This window comes from Nerophis ophidion, linkage group LG05 (assembly GCF_033978795.1).
Source record: "Nerophis ophidion isolate RoL-2023_Sa linkage group LG05, RoL_Noph_v1.0, whole genome shotgun sequence".
Classification (NCBI taxonomy): domain Eukaryota; kingdom Metazoa; phylum Chordata; class Actinopteri; order Syngnathiformes; family Syngnathidae; genus Nerophis; species Nerophis ophidion.
In genome coordinates, this window is record NC_084615.1 from 63,866,509 (window position 1) to 63,883,628 (window position 17,120).

The following is a 17,120-nucleotide window of genomic DNA, read 5'->3' on the forward strand; positions in this document are numbered from 1 at the left end:
AGGTTCTCTACCACCTAAAAACAAACATATTTTTAACCAATCAAAAAATTGACAAGTCTCTTTTCTGGATAAATACGCCCACTTCGGGTGAAGACCTCCCAGCATGATAAAACACTCAATCCATACAGGTATTGAACAGTGTGCGTGTAGACTACATCCTTGACGGACTCCCCCCGAAAAATAGTTAAAGCATACCCTGTTTTCAGGTTAAATAAGATCTGCTATCATCTGCTGGATGCCACACATTCTTAGGACATCCCCAGGAAATGAAAGATGTACTTGCCTGATAAATGTCATCCGTGAGAGATCTCATCTTCCTGTGAGGAGTGACTGATAATAACAATGTTTTAAGTCATTTGTGTCAATGTATCTTTTGCAGTAGCTGGTGTTAGCTAACAACCCCTCAATTTAGGTGGTTCTGAATTGTATTCATGTGAAACATTTCGGTGTAAATCTACTGTACACTTATCTAGCTTCAAAATTCTAGTAAAAGCTAATGCCATATTCTCCATGTTTATTTTTCACAGGCTTAGCAACAAAGAACTGCAGATGATACCGTACCCGTTAAGACAACAGTTCTGCTTTAAAAAACATATCAGTGGTGCTAATTTTACTCTTACGGTTGCGGGTTGGCATTGTTGGCGGGATCCCAGGATGCAGAGAAGACATGCAGTGTTTGAGTAGAAGGTCCCCAAATTAGGTACCAGGAAATTAAGCATAACAAAAGAAACCGCATTAACGTGGGAAGAGCAGTCAACCACGGCTGATAATGCAAAAGGACAACTGGTAGCAAGGAAAGCAAAGTTAAACATGAAGTAACTAATTGGGATGTGCTCAGTAATGCAACAGCACAGTCTGATATGCGGCACTGGCATATAAATTCCTAAAATGATAATGGTCAATAGGTGTATGTCCTAATCACCAGAAAGGCTGAAAACTGAAACTAACACAAAGCAATGGGAACTATTATGCAAAACCAAAACAGTCATGAAGGATCATAACATTTACAATTCAATATACCAATTTAGTTATTATTTCAATTATGGGAAACTAGCCATAGTTTATTAAAATGTTAATTCAGTTCAGATAACAATTAAGTGAGGTCACAGCATTTGGTAAAGTGACCATGAAGTGTGTACTTAAATGAATTACTGGTCAATTTTTCTCCATTGTATTTATTTGCTAGAATGAGTTATTAAAGCTTAAAAATAGGTAAAAAAAAAAAAATAATAATTCTAAAACTGCCATTGTGTTCGGACGGCAACACAAAAATAGAACAAAGTACTTGCACCAAGATGTCAACAAAGCCATCATGACTGCTTACCTATTCTGCCTGCCTATTAACAATACATAACTCACCAATACATGTTTCCCAAAATAGCAGGCATTTACAACTAGTAATTATTTATAAACCGACACATATTACAGATTTATGAGAAAGGGGTCTCGGACAACGGGTTGGAGTTGTGAGCGATGTGACAAATGTGCACAGAATTAGTCCAAAAAAACACACACATATTGCCTAGTTGTTACTAAAGGGGCACTACATTTTTTAATTTTTTTATTTGGCCTCTCATCTACAATCCCTGTGTGAGAAAAGAAGAAATATGTCTGATTTTCTTATGCATTCTAACTTGTGAAAAAACATGAGCAATAGGTGGCTAAGGATGTAGCTAGAAAAAACTCCCAAAAAATGGTATATACATGTTGTAACTGTGAATGTAATGTAGTAACAGGCATTTTCAAAATACTTTTCCATGTAATTTTTACATATTTTGCTCATTTTAAGTACTCTTAAGCACTGTTATCACTTGGGGTACTGATTTGACAGAGCACATCGCAAATGTCGCTTTTCTATTCACCAACAAATACTTTGGGACAAATTATGATCCAGATTCCAATATTTTTGTAGCCTGAATATAAGGAGCACGAGCTACAAGTTTTAAAAGCTGTGTGCTAAGCCACAGTGAAACAATAAGCCTCATGTAGCAGTAGTACTAAGTGCTAAGTAAGAAATACAAACACTTGCTGTACAATGTCTACTCTCAATTGGATGCTGAGTGATGGTTGTTTATATCTTTCAGCACATGAATTGTGGTCCCCATTCACAAACCCCTTTTCCATTTGAGTTGGGAAATTGTGTTAGAGTTAAATAAAAACAGAATACAATGATTTAAAAATAATTTTCAACCCATATTCAATTGAATGCACTACAAAGACAAGATATTTGATGTTCAAACTCAAAAACTTTATTTTGTATTTGCAAATAATAATTAACTTAGATGAGGTGGCGACTTTTCCAGGGTGTACCCTGCCTTCCCGCCCGATTGTAGCTGAGCTAGGCACCAGCGCCCCCCGCCACCCCAAAGGGAATAGACGGTAGAAAATGGATGGATGGAATTAACTTAGAATTTCATGGCTGCAACAAGTGCCAAAGTAGTTGGGAAAGGTCAGGTTCACCACTATGTTACATCACCTTTTCTTTTAACAACACTCAATAAAGGTTTGGGAAATAAGGAAACTAACTGTTGAAGTTTTGAAAGTGGAATTATTTCCTATTCTTGTTTTATGTAGAGCATTAGTCGTTCAACAGTCCAGGGTCTCCGCTGTCGTATTTTCCGCTTCATAATGCGCCACACATTTTCGATGGGAGACAGGTCTGGACTGCAGGCGGGCCAAGAAAGTACCCGCACTCTTTTTTTATGAAGCCACGCTGTTGTAACACGTGTTGAATGTGGCTTGGCATTGTCTTGCTGAAATAAACAGGGGTGTCCATGAAAAAGACGGCGCTTAGAAGGCAGCATATGTTGTGAAAGACTGAGCATTTTTTGGGAAGCTGTTTTTATACCCAATCATGGCACCCACCTTTTCCCAATTAGCCTGCACACCTGTGGGATGTTCCAAATAAGTGTTTGATGAGCATTCCTCAACTTTATCAGTATTTATTGCCACCTTTCCCAACTTCATTGTCACGTGTTGCTGGCATCAAATTCTAAAGGTAATGATTATTTGCAAAAAAAAAAAAGTTTTTCAGTTTGAACATCAAATATGTTTTCTTTGTAGCATATTCAACTGAATATGGGTTGAAAATGATTTGCAAATCATTGTATTCCATTTATATTTACATCTAACACAATTTCCCAACTCATATGTAAACGGGGTTTGTAGTTGATGATTTAATCCTCACTCCTCAGGTAATAAATGCTGGGAGCAAACAAGCATCTCAGTGTGTCAAGAGCTGCATAATATATGTTACTTCCATGATTAAGACGCCGTGTTACAGAAAGTAGTTCCTTATAAGTTAGCTCAAACAATATTCACGTCAGGCGGAAAGGATGACTCCCATACGCTACATTGTTCGCCGCCTCGTACTAGTGTTTTTTTTTTTCTATTTACAATTTTAAAAAAAAGGTAACGACATGTCCTTGTCTCACATAAGGATTGGAAAAATGACTGACGAATTCCCTCAAATATTTGCAATTCTCTTTTAATTACAACCAAGCATTGTGTGTATTTTTGTTTTTCTGATACTGTGCACATTTGTCACATTGCTCACAGGTGCCACTCGTTGCCTGAGACCCTTTTTTCATAAATACGTAATACGTCTCTGTGTATAAATAATTACCGCTTGTAAATGCATGCTATTTTGAGAAACAAGTGTGGCGTTGCATGATCATTTGAAGGGATAAACAGTTTCCTTTTTTGGCTTTAGTCCATAATCTCTCTGAATATTTGCCACGTTTGGATTATATTTAAAAACTATAAACTTCATCCCACAAAAACAGGCTTTGAATCATGTACATATATACTGTACCGGTTTAAAAATTGTGTGAACACAGTTTTACATTTTGGAGTCAGTGAATTATCTCCAGTATCTGCTGAGTAGAAGATCTTGTTTCACAGCCTGTAGTTTACATAAATAATTAAGCGTGCAAGTCTTTTTGAGGGCGAACACGTCTAACACTTCTTTTTCTTCCTTTCTCCCACAGATTGTTGCTGTTCTGGTATGTTCTTGTGTGTTTGGATCACAGCAATGCATCAAGCATAGACCACAACAGTAAGCAAATGGTACCAATAAACTAAAGTAAATAGAGATCTAATTAGGCAGTGGAGGAAAATAATAGTCATCCTGCCTCTTGTGTAGACTGATGAAACTGCTGCAAGTAACTTGTTCATCAAAGTATTCAATAGATTATAGAGTCTTATCAAAACTACACACACACACACACACACACACACACACACACACACACACACACACACCACAGTAATAATGAAAGTAACTATGGCATTGATGCTCTCAGATACTTTTTTAAAAACAGCAGAATTACTGACAACAGAGAAGAACAAAGACGCTGCAGGAATGAATGGATGAGTATAGAAACAGAACTTGGAGAAAAGGATATCTTCTAAGGAAAGGACAAAGGGAATGTGGAGGAAAAAACATTTATATTAATCAGTGTGAGCAGGTCAAAAAATAAAAAAACTTTGCAGGGGCCAACAGAGGATACGTTTTTGAAAAAACTGCATTGTGTTTGAAGTTAAATATGCAGTAAGAAAATAAGTTTTAAGTGAAACTGACCTATTCATCATCCAGTTGTTGCCACTTATCGTATTGAATAGGGTCCTAATTTATTTTGCATAGTGTTCAGATGATCGAAGTTTCACTCACAAGTTCTCTATGTATTTTTGCTCCTGAAAATGAACCTTGCAGTCATTTCTTATATTATCAATTGGTTTTTGAGTAATCTGTACATAACCAGCTACTTGGAAAGCCCCCTTTTCATTGCCAGACTCGAGATGTCGACACCTCTTGGTGAGTCATCATCTACAGAACTGAAGCACATTTCCGTGCATTACACTTTTGATAAAGACATTATTTTTGATCATTTAACTGAATATGTTTGGTTGCACTTCTCCATGATTACTTCAGCACTGATATACAAACGTAGTTAACAACAATACCTTCAAAACGGCTCTAAAACAACACCTCCAGGCAACTTCAACCCTTTACTAATACCCTCCTCCATTCACATCCCATCTCCTCAGATTATAAATAACCTAATGTAAATAATCAAATGTACTTCTAATGTATTTACTTGCTCTTATGCTATCTGAACTCACTATGTTCTCTGCTGGCTGTACATATCCTACTAAATAAGACCTACACTGTTTCAATGTCCACATTTCTCTATTGATGCAATTGTTTATGACTGAAGTTCTGATATCAACCAAAGCTCCTCATCCCACCCCCCGGATTGTAAATAATGTAAATAATTCAATGCATATACTATGATGATTAACCTGTGTGATGACTGTATTATGATGATAGTATATATTTGTACCATGAATTGATTAACGTGGACCCCGACTTAAACAAGTTGAAAAACTTATTCGCGTGTTACCATTTAGTGGTCAATTGTACGGAATATGTACTGAACTGTGCAATCTCTAATAAAAGTATCAATCAATCAATCAATCAATCAATCAATCAATCAATCAATCAATCAATCAATCAATCAATCAATCAAGACCAAAATATTAATATGATAATACTGTATATATACACCATTTCCTTATTTTCAGTGACTGACTAAGTTTATTTTCTTAAAGGTATTTTAAAATGTTTAATACTTACTTATTATTTTTTTTCTCTTTTTTTTTAAGTGCATGCCCCTGGGTGTTGCCAACCTTGTAAAGCTGCTGGAAAAGAGAATTTCTCAGAATTTCTTCAGATAAATAATTTATGTTCTTTCAGTATGTTTTCAACCACAATTCAACTTAACCCAAGGTACAGTTACTGCAATAAAATATCAGTGGAAAAGGAAGAAAAATAAAATACTAGCTTTTGAGCGATGGGGTGTCTGCGGCAGAGCTTGGGTTTGCGATTAGAAAACTATTAAACTCCATTATATATATATATATATATATATATATATATATATATATATATATATATATATATATATATATATATATATATATATATATATATATATATATATATATATATATACATATATATATAAATTATCTGTCCTGTCCAGCCGCTCAGGCATATCATATTGTTGACTTAGATGCCCATATCTGCTTTACAGATTTACTTCAGAAAAGAGAAGTGTGGAATAGTGGTCTTGTTGTTTTATTTGTATTTGACTTCATCAAATGTTTGGGTAGCATTTTATTAAACACAACCATGTTTTTAAGTAATATAGAAATGTTACACCCAAGAATCGAATCGAATCGTGTGGTGTCCAAAGATGTACAGCCCTACTATCTACCTGCAAGCCAAGTGGTTTCCAGCGCACGTTCCTTAGCAGAGCCGGTGTGGAACTCAGGGTGTTCTGTGGCCTTTTCTTCAGCGTGAGGATGACTCCACATGGGTCTTCTCTCAAAGCGTTGACCAAGTTTTTCAACTGCCAGCCCACCTAGGGAGCACACAACACAGACTTGCTGAAAAATATATCTTGAATGATTTGTTTAACTATTTTATTTTTTTGTAAAAACAAAATAAAAGTGTAGGCGGGCTGGGATCAAGGTAATATAGTCCAGTGGTGAACTTTACTGGTTTTAATGACAAGCAGTGACCCAAATTAAAGACATGTTTTTAGCTGAAAATCTATTTTACGTACAAGCGATTTTACAGAGCGATTTAAAAACAACTGCACATATGACAATTAACAGCAAATAAACAATAAGCAAAATCCTTACAGGCAAACACTTTTTAGGGGACAACAAAAGACAGGACTGGCACATTCAACATCTTAATGACACTGACAAACCTTTTTAGTCTTCTATGAAAGCACAAGATTATATGTGTAGTTTCTTGCCCAGGCAAAGCCCCACGACTCAGTAAAGGACATGTCCGCAACCCACTTTTGCACTCAACCCACATGTTGATTATAGTCAAAATTCATGTTTTCTTTAAACTGAGAGAACATGAGTGGCACACCATTCATGATGTAGAAAACGTAATTAAATTAAGATATTCTCATTAAAAAGAAAAGTAATCTTATTTAAATATTTTCCAAAATTCCTAGGAGTAATGTTTTCTTGAAATTAGTGATATTTTTTCTACCATAGTAAGATTTACAATTGAAATTCATCAAGAGTCACAGCCCTGATTGTTTAAAAGTTTGTAGCAAGACTAGTGTCCACCGGGTATGGTTAAAATATGATTCAATACAGAATGTCCAATTTCCCTTTGGAATTTTTTAAGCATCATATCATATTTAGGCAAATAATGGCTTAGTCAAAAAGGATGCTTGTTATCAATGATGGGCAGTAACAAAATACAAGTAGCTAAGCTACGTAGCTTAACTATATTTTCCAGTTGCTTGGTGGTAGCTTAGCTACTTTTTAAAGACTAGCTTTTTTGGAGCTTAGCTACATTTAGACCAGTAGTTCTCAACCTTTTTTCAGTGATGTGCCCCCTGTGAACATTTTTTTAATTCAAGTACCTCCTAATCAGAGCAAAGCATTTTTGGTTGAAAAAAAAGAGATAAATAAGTAAAATACAGCACTATCTCATCAGTTTCTGATTTATTAAATTGTATAAAATATTGTTCATTTGTAGTGGACTTTCTTGAACTGTTTAGAAAAAAGATATGAAACTAACAAAAAACTTGTTGAAAAATAAACAAGTGATTCAATTATAAATAAAGATTTGTACACATAGAAGTAATCATCGACTTAAAGGGCCCTCTTTGGGGATTGTAATAGAGATCCATCTGGATTCATGAAGTTAATTCTAAACATTTCTTCACCAAAAAATAAATCTTTAATATTTATGGAACATGTCCACAAAACAATCTAACTGTCAACACTGAATATTGCATTGTGTCATGATCCATGGTCCTGATCATGTTTTTATGCTATTTCTGTTTGTTTGGACTCCCTTTGTTGTTTGTGCACCTTGTGAGTTAGTTTCGTCACCATGGTTACTTGATTTTCACCTGCCGTGCACGCACACCTGTTACTCATCCGAGACTCTATTTAAGCCTATCTTTGTTTTCACTCATTCTGCCTTCATTGTGTTTGCTGCATGCAACCTGTTTCACGTGAGTTTTCTGCCTAGTCTCAAGTTTTTGCCAGTGTTTTGACCACGTTAGTCTTGTTAGTTTTCTGTGCTAAGTGTTTAGCCTTAGCTTCTACGTGCGAACGGCACGCATATGCTTTTTTTTTGTCGTATGAGTTTTATGAGATACTGTAAATAAATCATTTCCTACCACACGTCTTAGTCCGGAGCCGTCAGTTCTGCATTCCGGGAGAACAATCCCGCATAAAGATGCGACCCCCACGTGACACATTGTTGCATTTCTTTTCACAGTTTATGAACTTAAATTAATATTTTGTTGAAGTATTATTCAATAAATATATTTATAAAGGATTTTTGAATTGTTGCTATTTTTAGAATATTTTTTAAAAATCTCACGTACCCCTTGGCATACCTACAAGTACCCCTAGGGGTACGCGTACCCCCATTTGAGAACCACTGTTTTAGACTCATGTAACTAGGTAGCTTACATCAAAGCTACAAGCTACAAAGAGAGAAAATGGACTGTGAATCCAGGCCAAAAAACAACATTGAGAAAATTCAATGAGCTGGATGACAACCATACATACGGAGAAAATACATGATGACTGGTTGGTGTTCGTACGATGAGTCACAATTGGCTGAGGTTAGAGCGAAACAGGGCTTTACGGTGGAAGAGGGGTTAGTGCGTCTGCCTCACATTACGAAGGTCCTGCAGTTCTAGGTTCAATCCCAGGCTCGGGATATTTCTGTGTGGAGTTTGCATGTTCTCCCCGTGAATGCTTGGGTTCCCTCCGGGTACTCCGGCTTCCTCCCACTTCCAAAGCAATGCACCTGGGTTGATTGGCAACACTAAATTGGCCCTAGTGTGTGAATGTGAGTGTGAATGTTGTCTGTCTATCTGTGTTGGCCCTGCGATGAGGTGGTGACTTGTCCAGGGTGTAAGCCGCCTTCCGCCCGATTGTAGCTGAGATAGGCGCCAGCGTCCCCCGCGACCCCGAAAGGGAATAAGCGGTAGAAAATGGATGGATTGATGGATGGATAGAGCGAAACATTACAGACTGGCCAATAAGAGGCAAGATAAGGCGGATCATCGAAGTTAGTAAGCAAAATCGTAACATGACGACGAGAGAGTCAGAAACAGAGGGACGCTTCAAGCGGACGACTCAAAAAAACATACTCGATCAGATTTTACCTTTAGTCATGAAGATGAGGTCCAAGACACCCACAATATTGGTCTTGGCCATATTTAGACAAATGTATGCGCTTAGAGAAAACAATGCCAAAAACCTTAGTATTTAGTTGTTAACTCTGGAAACCAAAATCATAACTGCTCTCTTCATCGAAGACGTCCAACACAAATTTAGGATACACATTAAGGTGAGTAAGTTCATGAACGTTTTACTGAACATAACCATTACCAACTGTTCCTAAACAACACACAAGTCATTGATTATTTTTTTTGGTCAAGATATAGATAGATGCTGTTTATTTCTCAACGGTATAGCTCGGTTGGTAGAGTGGCCGTGCCAGCAACTTGAGGGTTCCAGGTTCAATCCCCGCTTCGACCATCCTAGTCCCTGCCGTTGTGTCCTTGGGCAAGACACTTTACCCACCTGCTCCCAGTGCCACCCACACTGGTTTAAATGTAACTTAGATATTGGGTTTCACTATGTAAAGCGCTTTGAGTCACTAGGGAAAAGCGCTATATAAATATAATTCACTTCACTTATTTACTGTAGGTAGAGAAAATCAATAACATTATTGGAGTGGGCCAAACATACAGTGGAGTGCAGGGACCCCTTAAGGTAATTTTAGGGTGTCCCCAGCTAAATGACGGATAGTTAATAATAATGGGTCCATTACATTTACACTGATACTATACATGTGGGCCCGTTTAATGTAGCTTTGATGTAGCAAGCTACTTTTGCCGTATAACTTGTAGCTTAGCTCTCTATATTTTCCAAGTAGCTTGCCCATCACTGCTTGATGGCAGAGTCCGATTAGAGTCAGTATTTTTTTTTTTTTGTGTCTCTGAACATTCTGTCCAGAGTGCACAACAATTGATTACACTTGTCTCAGCTACTGGAAGTGTCCATAGAGGTCACCAAATATACACAAAGAGGTTTTTTGACCTTATTTCACAAACTATGATGACCAGCCTGTGGCAGCCTGGCCATATTATCTAATGTCTTTGGCTGGAAACAGCAGACTGATTTTATAGAGCATTTTTTTTTCCACTTTACATATTGTCTATTTGTGTTGGCCCTGTGATGAGGTGGCAACTTGTCCAGGGTGTACCCTAGATTCCGTGCATATACAGCTGGAATAGGCTCCAACCCATACCAACACACACTTTCCCCCACGTCCTCCAAGAGGGACAAGCGGTAGAAAATGGAAGGATGGATACTGTCGGTTAAAACAAAAAAAATGGCATGCAAGTATTTACGACGCTTCACTAGGATTGGGTTTGTGTGCATTGTGTGCATTGGTTGAATTTACAAAAAATAATCAAGATATGATAATATAATGCACATATTTTTGGACTGTGTAGAAGGAAGTATGTTGCTTTTGGTGCACATTAAGAATTTATGAATACACAATTCTTAAGTAAACGATAAACAGTCTATCATTGGGAGTTTAACTTAACTACACGCTGTTATGGGACAGTATTGAAAATATTATAGATCACCAATGGCATAGAAAAATAAAGAGGAATCAAGCATGAAAAACATTGTTAAACAATATTCATATTGTTCTTATGGGTTTGCACACTGTATGTTATCCTTTAACTTTAATGGGGCGGTTTAGCTCGGTTGGTAGAGCGGCCGTGCCAGCAACTGGAGGGTTGCAGGTTCGATTCCCGCTTCCGCCATCCTAGTCACTGCCGTTGTGTCCTTGGGCAAGACACTTTACCCGCCTGCTCCCAGTGCCACCCACACTGGTTTAAATGTAATTTAGATATTGGGTTTCACTATGTAAAGCGCTTTGAGTCACTAGAGAAAAGCGCTATATAAATATAATTCACTTCACTTCACTTCAACATTGGCCACACTGAAGGCCTATTAGTTATCATGGTGATCTCACATATAGATGACGTGATTGTGTAACTTGTAACGAACGGGTCACATGGTGATGCGGAGGTCTTTCTTCCAGGATGCGGACGGACTCCGGACACAGCATGCAGGTGGGAAATGATTTATTGGTATGAATCATACAGGAAAAACAAAGGTGTGCCAATCGCACAGGAGGCAAAGCTAAGGAGGATAGCGCGGGAGCTAGCATACAAAGAGGAATGAAAAATAACCGTCATTAACTTTTGCGTGAAACAAACTAGGAGGCCAAACTAAATGGGGAAAGGAACAGGAATAAATAGCTCTCTGATTAGTGCCTGGCAGCAGGTGAGCACCCCAGACAGTAATCAGAAGCAGCTGCGACCAATCAGCACCCATGGCAACTGAAACACAAACCCAGGGGTGCAAAAAACGAACTGAGGTAGTCAAAACTAAGATGAAAACATGATCCGGGCAATGGATCATAACACAACTTGTATAATTGGCCATGACGCGTGTGCATGTGAAGGGAAGTTAATTATATTTATATAGTGCTTTTCTCTAGTGACTCAAAACGTTTTACATCGTGAAGACATTCAAACCAGTAATAATATGTTTATGAGGAAGGGCAAACACGTAGCACAAACATTTATTTGTGGCGGGCTGCCACAAATAAATACATGCATAGCAAACACTCTAAGTGTACTTTGATTGACTGCCCACTACCCCAAAGTGGAACTCAATTCATGCTCAATGTCAGCTGGGACAGGCTTCATCTCACCACTGTAGCCCTAATGAGGACAAACAGGATACAAAATAATAGATGCTTTCTTTTTAACAAATGTTTAAGCACTGGTTCCGTATGTTAAGAGTTGACATCAAATGTACCGTCGTTCACAGCGACCACACATGCAACACACACACACACACACACACGCACACGCACACGCACACACACACACACACACAAAAGCATGTTAACTCGGCCGAACAGAAAGTGTCCACTTTACAAAATATGCAAAGAGCAGATGGAAACAAGAAAGCACCCACTGAAATGCCATATAAACTGCTGCTTTGGGGAAGGTTTAACTCCCAGGAGTCTTCATTATTTTCCCAAACGCTATTACAAACATAATCATGCTGCCTCTTCAAACAACCGGTTTGTTATTCGAGCAACTTTTAGGCCCTACCTCAAAAAGAAAACTAGCAGTCTTGTTTGAAAGCATGTTCCGCACGAAAATGCAAAGATGTCTGAAAAGTAGAAGTGATAGCCCGACATAACGATGCTATCATGAAATTGAATGAGCTCATATCTGCCTCACATTACAAAGGTCCTGAGTAGTCCTGAGTTCAATCCCGGGCTCGGGATCTTTCTGTGTGGAGTTTGCATGTTCTCCCCGGGTTCCCTTCGGGTACTCTGGCTTCCTCCCACCACCAAAGACATGCACCTGGGGATAGGTTGATTGGCAACACTAAATTGTCCCTAGTGTGTTAATGTGAGTGTGAATGTTGTCTGTGTATCTGTGTTGGCCCTGCGATGAGGTGGCGACTTGTCCAGGGTGTACCCCGCCTACCGCCCGAATGCAGCTGAGATAGGCCCCTGTGATCCCAGAAGGGACAAGCAGTAGAAAAAGAAAGATGGGTGGCATTATTTTGCATTTGAAGGGCTTTGTGAGATTACCCAGTGGTAATATTTATAGATTTTCTAATTCTTCTTTGTTCCTCTAAATTTAGGAATGAAACTGACTTTTGGTAACACTTTAGTATGAGGAACATATTCACCATTAATCAGTTGCTTATTAACATGCAAATTAGTAACATATTGGCTCTTAATTAGTCATTTTTATTATACAACTAGTATAATTGTTGCGATCCGCTGCTCGTATCTACACATGTTAGTTATTTTTTTCCTTTCTGGTATCACTCTCCGGCAAGTGACTGTTTATTTCCTGTTTAGCCTGTCACCATGGTAACTCATCAGTCCACCTCCCAATCCCGGTCCACACACACCTGTTTTGTCTAATCACCCTCCTATTTAAGACAGCCTCTTTGTTCATTTCTTCCTGGGTTCATATATTGCTCTCATGCAACAAGTGACGACTGCTACTTTTTCTACTTGTATTCTCGCTAGCTCTCACGCTATGCCACTTGATTCTTCCAGGTTTCATACTGATGATTTGTTTTCTCGTTTGTGCTTTCATGCCAAGTTTAGTTTTCTGTTTGTATTTCCTAGTTTTCATACTAGCGTTTTTGGTTTGCCTTTTTATTAGCTCCAGCATTTCTCTTCAGAGCTCTCTTTTTGTTAAATAAATATTTTAAGATCCTACCTTTTGTTGTGTTCACGTCATCGCATCCACGGAGGGACAAACCCGGCATTACCATGCCCACCAGTCCTCACAATAATAACCCTAACCCCAACCTCAACCCTAACCCTAACCCTTATCCTCTAACCCAGGGGTCGGGAATCTTTTTGGCTGAGAGAGCCAAGAAAGCCCAACATTTTCAAATGTATTTCCCTGAGAGCCATATCGTATTTTTTAACACTGAATACAACCAAATGCGTGCATTTTTAAGTAAGACCAACATTTTTAGAGTAAAATAAGTCTCTTATTCTTTTTAATAACATTGTTATTCTGAAGCTAACCATCCATACATCCATTTTCTACCGCTTATTCCCTTTGGGGTCACTGGTGCATATCTCAGCTACAATCGCAAGGCCTGAAGCGAACCAATAATAAAAAAAATACTTTTTTACCATTAATGCAACTTCTTGAACAGGTGCGGTAGAAAACGGAAGGCTGGATTAAAATGTATGGGAATGTTTTATATTTTGAACATTATTTTCAACACTGTGATTACCAGTGAAACTATTCATTACTTATTATGTTAAGCAATGTCAGCTAAGATTTATCTGAGAGCCAGATGCAGTCAACAAAAGAGCCACATCTGGCTCGAGAGCCATAGGTTCCCTACCCCTGCTCTAACCCTAACCCCAACCCTAACCAAATAACTCTTAATTAAGTTTTTGTTACTTAGAATATGTTCCCCCTTCTAAAGTGTTACCAGATTTTCTTTTGACGTCCCTTACATTTTCTTGTCATTCCTCTACTACCTAGTTCCCTGTTACCTCTTCCTCCCTCAGCATCCCCTAGCTTTTCCTCAGCCCAGTGTGCTCAGATTGACTCATCACACCCTTTTCCACACCTGTGGCTCTCTCTGCTTATCTCCTCCCCCCGGGGTGAGGGATCAGAGAGATGAGGTTCTCACAGAGGGCGTAATAAATGGTTTGGAACTGTGCGCTCGACGGGGAGTGGCCTGTCCCATCACCTACAGGAGAGCAAGGTGGAGCCATAGCACATAAAGCAGCTCCCTCACAAGTCAATCAAGTCATCTCTCTGCATGGTGCCTGAATGCATCACTTCACAAAGGCATACCACTCTGCAAGCAAAAGGAAAACATCTGGGAAAACTAGCATGCAAGATTAGACAACACACAGAATTCAACTTCCAAAAATGTTCGCCCTCCAGAAATATCAAATAAATCCTGGAACAAATCTTTTGTAGCAGAGCTGACAGCATACCACAGGCTCTCACAAGGCACCATTGCACTTAAAATAGCTTCCCAGTTTTGCCTCTATCTGACATTACGTTTTGAAAGCAGCGCCACAAACTTATTCAGTTGTGAAAGTGGAACATAAGTTCACGTTTCAATTCGGACGCCTCCTTCAAGGATGTCTTATAACGATGAAAACACGTTTCAGTGGGAGATCGTTGGCAATCGGACTGGACTGAACAAAGGTCTTGGGACATGTATCCAACATTCTGCTGCAGCAGTAAATATACCAGGGGTCCATATATATATATATATATATATATATATATATATATATATATATATATATATATATATATATATATATATATATATATATATATATATATATATATATATATATATATATATTAGATCAAATTTACAGGGAAAACTCATAGAAAGTATTTTCAGGACCAGGGGTGTCACTAGGTTTGAAGAACAGGGTGGGCTGAGCCCCCAGGATATTCCTTGATGCTTGCGCGCAAATATTTTTTGGCTCACAATTTTTTGGTACCGTATTAGAATTACACAACAATGAATACATCTTAATGGTTGAAAGTGTAAGTGTAGGAAAGCTTCAGTAATCTTTAGTAAGCATGAGATGGCCCAAACACATAAGGACAGTGTTGCTGCATGGAAAATCTAGCAGGCAACAGGGAAATGTTGCACATATGATAGCAGTGTAAACTAACTTGCACGGTACTACAGCGTTGAACTGAAAATAGAGGATGTTGTGTTGGAAAGAAATTGTTTTGCCTGGAACACATGGTCTGGATAGCCATCCAAAGATACAGTATGTTTGTTGTCTGTGCACGACCTCTTTGATTCAGAATTTTTGCATTTGCAATTTTTTTTTTTTTACTTCCACCTGTTGTTGCTGTATTACAATTAGAAGCACATATTAAAGAGGTCGAAATTGTTGTTAGTTTCCTGTTATTATTATTGTAATGGTAATTCAAGGCATTTAGAACAAAGGTGTCAAATTCAAGGCCATACCTGACAAGTAGGGAGGGTGATATGGACTATCACAATAACCTGCCATTTATGGTGAAAACGATAAAAGTGAAAATAGAAAGAAAAACACTTAAAACGCCACCATTTTGACTATGAGTCTGTCAGTGCATTCAGTCCTCAGAGCCCCCAAAGCACTACTTTTAAATAACACTAAGGCTATTAAACTACAATTAAGTTTAAGTAGCACACCTATACTGCAAAGCTGTAGTAGTGTGCTTTGCTTATCATACACTTATTTTTTCTGCCAGCAATATTATAGAAATTATACGTTTTATGTTATAAATCAATCCGATAGCGTTATGATGCGACTTTAGTGTGAACTCTCCCGCGCCCCTGTCGCATGATGCTTATCATGTAATATAGATGGATATAAATAGACGGATACAAAATAAATAGTTGACAAATTACCACAAACAGGCGAGTATAATGTTTTAGGAACTCGTGTCAATCAATATTCTACCACTGCCGTGCTCCTCACAGCAGACTTCGAGGCAAATGTCTCCAAAGCTGCGGGAGACTTCTTCTTTTATAATCTTCTTTGTGGTTCAGAAAATCTTGACTTTGATTGCACAGAATCCTTGAAATTGCAACAAATGTGCCAGTACTGAAACGACTAGAGTTGAAGCATGTTGACTTTGAGTTTATTTCTGTAAACACTGCAAGAAGTGTGATTGAGGTCTTGCTCAACCTTGCTAAGATAAGAGTGAAAACGTGGATTGGATTTTCAATACACTAATGCGGGCGTTACTGATGGAACAGCTTGGATTGGATAATGAGCGCTGACAAAGGGTCTTTAAATGATTTATTATCATAGTGAATAATGACAGGGTATATTATAATTTTTGTTTAAACTCACATTCCTGCATATGTATATTGTAGTATTCTGCAAAAAGCACACCAAATTATTTAGGGGGGCTTCAGCGTCATTAGGCCTTAAATAGGCCTCATGACGTCAATGCTCAGGACTTTCAATTGATCGCAACTGAACTCTTCAGTTTGCCTTAGAAGACGTTTTGTATCTCATTCAAGCAGTTTTCATAAGTTCATGCTCATAAGCGTACAAGCTCCAACTATTCATACTCTAACAAGAGGAGGGTGTGCCTTGGCAACTGTTAAGAAGCAAAAGAGCGACCCCTCTGTCAAAGCCAAGGCAGTCATTAAAATGGAATAGCCCCTAGTTAGCAGAGAGGCATCTATCCATCCATCCATCCATTTTCTACCGCTTATTCCCTTTTGGGGTCGTGTGGGGCGCTGGTGCCTATCTCAGCTACAATCAGGTGGAAGGCGGGGTACACCCTGGACAAGTCGCCACCTCATCGCAGGGCCAACACAGATAGACAGACAACATTCACACTCACATTCACACACTGGGACCAATTTAGTGTTGCCAATCAACCTATCCCCAGGTGCATGTCTTTGGAAGT

General features: G+C 38.4%; 1 protein-coding gene across 7 annotated transcripts in view; it reads right to left on the reverse strand.

Annotated features, from left to right (window-relative positions):
• si:ch211-26b3.4 (connector enhancer of kinase suppressor of ras 2) overlaps positions 1–17,120 on the reverse strand; it is a 165,074-nt gene that overhangs the window by 54,155 nt on the left and 93,799 nt on the right. For all 7 annotated transcript variants that reach the window (XM_061901756.1, XM_061901752.1, XM_061901755.1 and 4 more), the window contains exon 9: positions 6,282–6,428. In XM_061901756.1, coding sequence (XP_061757740.1) covers positions 6,282–6,428 — 147 coding nt within the window. The remainder of the gene's footprint in view (positions 1–6,281; positions 6,429–17,120) is intronic.